General features: G+C 60.2%; 1 protein-coding gene across 1 annotated transcript in view; it reads right to left on the bottom strand.

Annotated features, from left to right (window-relative positions):
• Positions 1–389: 389 nt before the first annotated feature.
• The window catches only part of ZNF335 (zinc finger protein 335), a gene marked incomplete at its 3' end in the record, with an annotated part of 5896 nt that continues 4142 nt past the window's right edge, over positions 390–2143 (bottom strand). The window contains 5 exon segments of the mRNA XM_010017839.1: positions 390–529; positions 868–1010; positions 1099–1479; positions 1548–1686; positions 1786–2098. Coding sequence (XP_010016141.1) covers positions 390–529; positions 868–1010; positions 1099–1479; positions 1548–1686; positions 1786–2098 — 1116 coding nt within the window.

Below are 2143 nucleotides of genomic sequence, written 5' to 3'. Positions count from 1 at the left end.
CGGCCCCCACCGAGGGCCTGCCCCAGCGAGGGGTCGGGATGCTCTCTGAGATCTGCCCACAGGTCAGAAGCTAAACCAAACTCTCCCACCATGAAGGGAACTAGAGCTCACTGTGGGCAGAACCACCTCCACATCAGACCATGAACTGTGCTTCCCATTTCAGCTGTGACCTGCTCACAGCACCACTGCTCCCACAACACACTGAGCGACTGAGGGATGTGCCTGGAGGAAACCTCAGACCCTGGTTCTGCACAGAAGCACCCACGGGAGAGCTCCTTGTGCCCAGCCCCGTCCCTGCACCGCTGGTACTCAACCATCAGCAGGGATCCCCTGGCCCTGATCCCCGGGCTGGGTGAATCCCCACAACCTGCCCACGGGACACATCTTACTCTGCAGCGTGGCCAGTGTGTCCTCTTCGCTTTTCAGTATGATGGTCTGTGGGGCAGCAGCTGCAGGTGCCCCTGGCCTCTTCCCCTCTGAGCTGTGCAAACGCTGCATGTGGAACTTGAGGTGCCCGTTACGGTTGAACCTGCAGGAGGAAGAGAGTGAGGTGGAGCTTGCCACGAGCAGCACAGGAGCTCTATGACTCTGCAGAGACCCAGGCCACAGCCACCACATCCTATGACATGGCGTGTCCCAGCTTCCAGAATGATCAGTGCTCAAATACTGCATGTCCCCACACAGAATTTCCTTGACATGAGGCTGGGCCCACCTGCAGCAGGAACTGTTCTCAAGGACAGGGTCCCCTCTAGCAGGGGGCTGCTCCCGGCAGCAGGGCTGGGGCAGCCACTCTGCCAATATCCTATCTCCTTGAGCCCTGGGGAGCTCATGTCTCAAAGCAGCAACGGCCTCGCAGGCTTCACTCACCTCTGCCCACAGACCGGGCAGGCAAAGGGCTTCTCGTTGGTGTGTGTCAGCATGTGCCTGCGCAGGTCCTTCTTGTTCTTGGAGGCGAAGCTGCAGTGGCTGCACTTGTGTGGCCGAAGGCTGGCATGCTGGACCATGTGGCTCTGGGGGCAGGAGGACAAGCGCAGGGTCAGAAAGCCCCGTTTCTCCAAAGCTCCTGTTCCCAGGGCTGCTCTGTGCCAGGGAACCTACCCGAACCTCCGGCCAGAGGGCTGCAGTGAACGGACAGTCGGGACACTTGAAGGTGCTGGGCCCAATGTGGGCTCTCTTGTGACTCTCCATTTCTGCTCTCCCTGTGAACATGGCTGTGCAAATTTTGCATGAAAACTTTTTGGCCGTGGAAATCTTGCACGAGAGCTTCTTGGCTGTGGAAATCTTGCACGAGAGCTTCTTGGCTGTGCCTTGGAGTGCAGGCCACTTGACCTTTGGGGATGAGTTTTCCTGCCCCTCAGAGGCTGGGGATAAAGACGAATCCTTCTGGAGCTGACTGGTGACACACTGCACCAGTGGCCACTTGACATCGGCCTCCTGGCGCTCCGCAGGCAAGGGGAAGGCGGCGTCCCCACTAAGGGGCTGCAAGAGAAACACCCAGTCACAGCTGCACCAGTGCGGCCCGTGCCGGGGCAGGCACAGCTCCATACCTCTGCGTGCTGGAAGTGGCTCCCTACAGTGCCGGGCGACACGAGACAGGGATTGCTACGGCTCTTCAGATCCTCCTCTGCCATCACAGCCTCACTCACAACCACCGCCTCGGAGGTCTCCACGGGGCTCTCCTCCTCACTGCGGAGAGGATGGGGTCAGGGAGCGTCCCCTCATCCTCCTCACCACTAAAGCCTCCTCATTCGAGGCCAGAAGCGCCTCCACCTCCCTGCAGCTGACCTGTACAGCGTGCCAGGAGCCTGAATCTCCTCACTGATGGGTGTGATGATGCTGTACTCTGTTGTCCCACCAAACGGGATAGTGATCTGCTGCAGCTCTGAGCCATCCAGGGTCGCCTCCTCGTAAGCCTCCTGCACCAACGTCTCCCCAGGCTCCACCATGTGCAGCGTCAACAACTTCTGCTGCTGCTTAGAGTCCGCCTCTTCTCCCTCCTCCTGTGCCTGGGGCTCACAGGAGACCGGCGCCTCTCCAGAATCATCCTGCTTCACCACAGCCACCTGCGGGGGGGCAGCAGCTCAGGCTCTGCGAGACACCCCCTGAGCAGAACAGGGCTGGGAGCCCTCCTCACCTGCAGCGA

This window comes from Nestor notabilis, unplaced genomic scaffold (assembly GCF_000696875.1).
Source record: "Nestor notabilis isolate BGI_N333 unplaced genomic scaffold, ASM69687v1 scaffold21377, whole genome shotgun sequence".
NCBI lineage: Eukaryota > Metazoa > Chordata > Aves > Psittaciformes > Psittacidae > Nestor > Nestor notabilis.
Note: the sequence above shows the minus strand (reverse complement) of the source record. Positions and strands in the feature narration are given on the sequence as shown.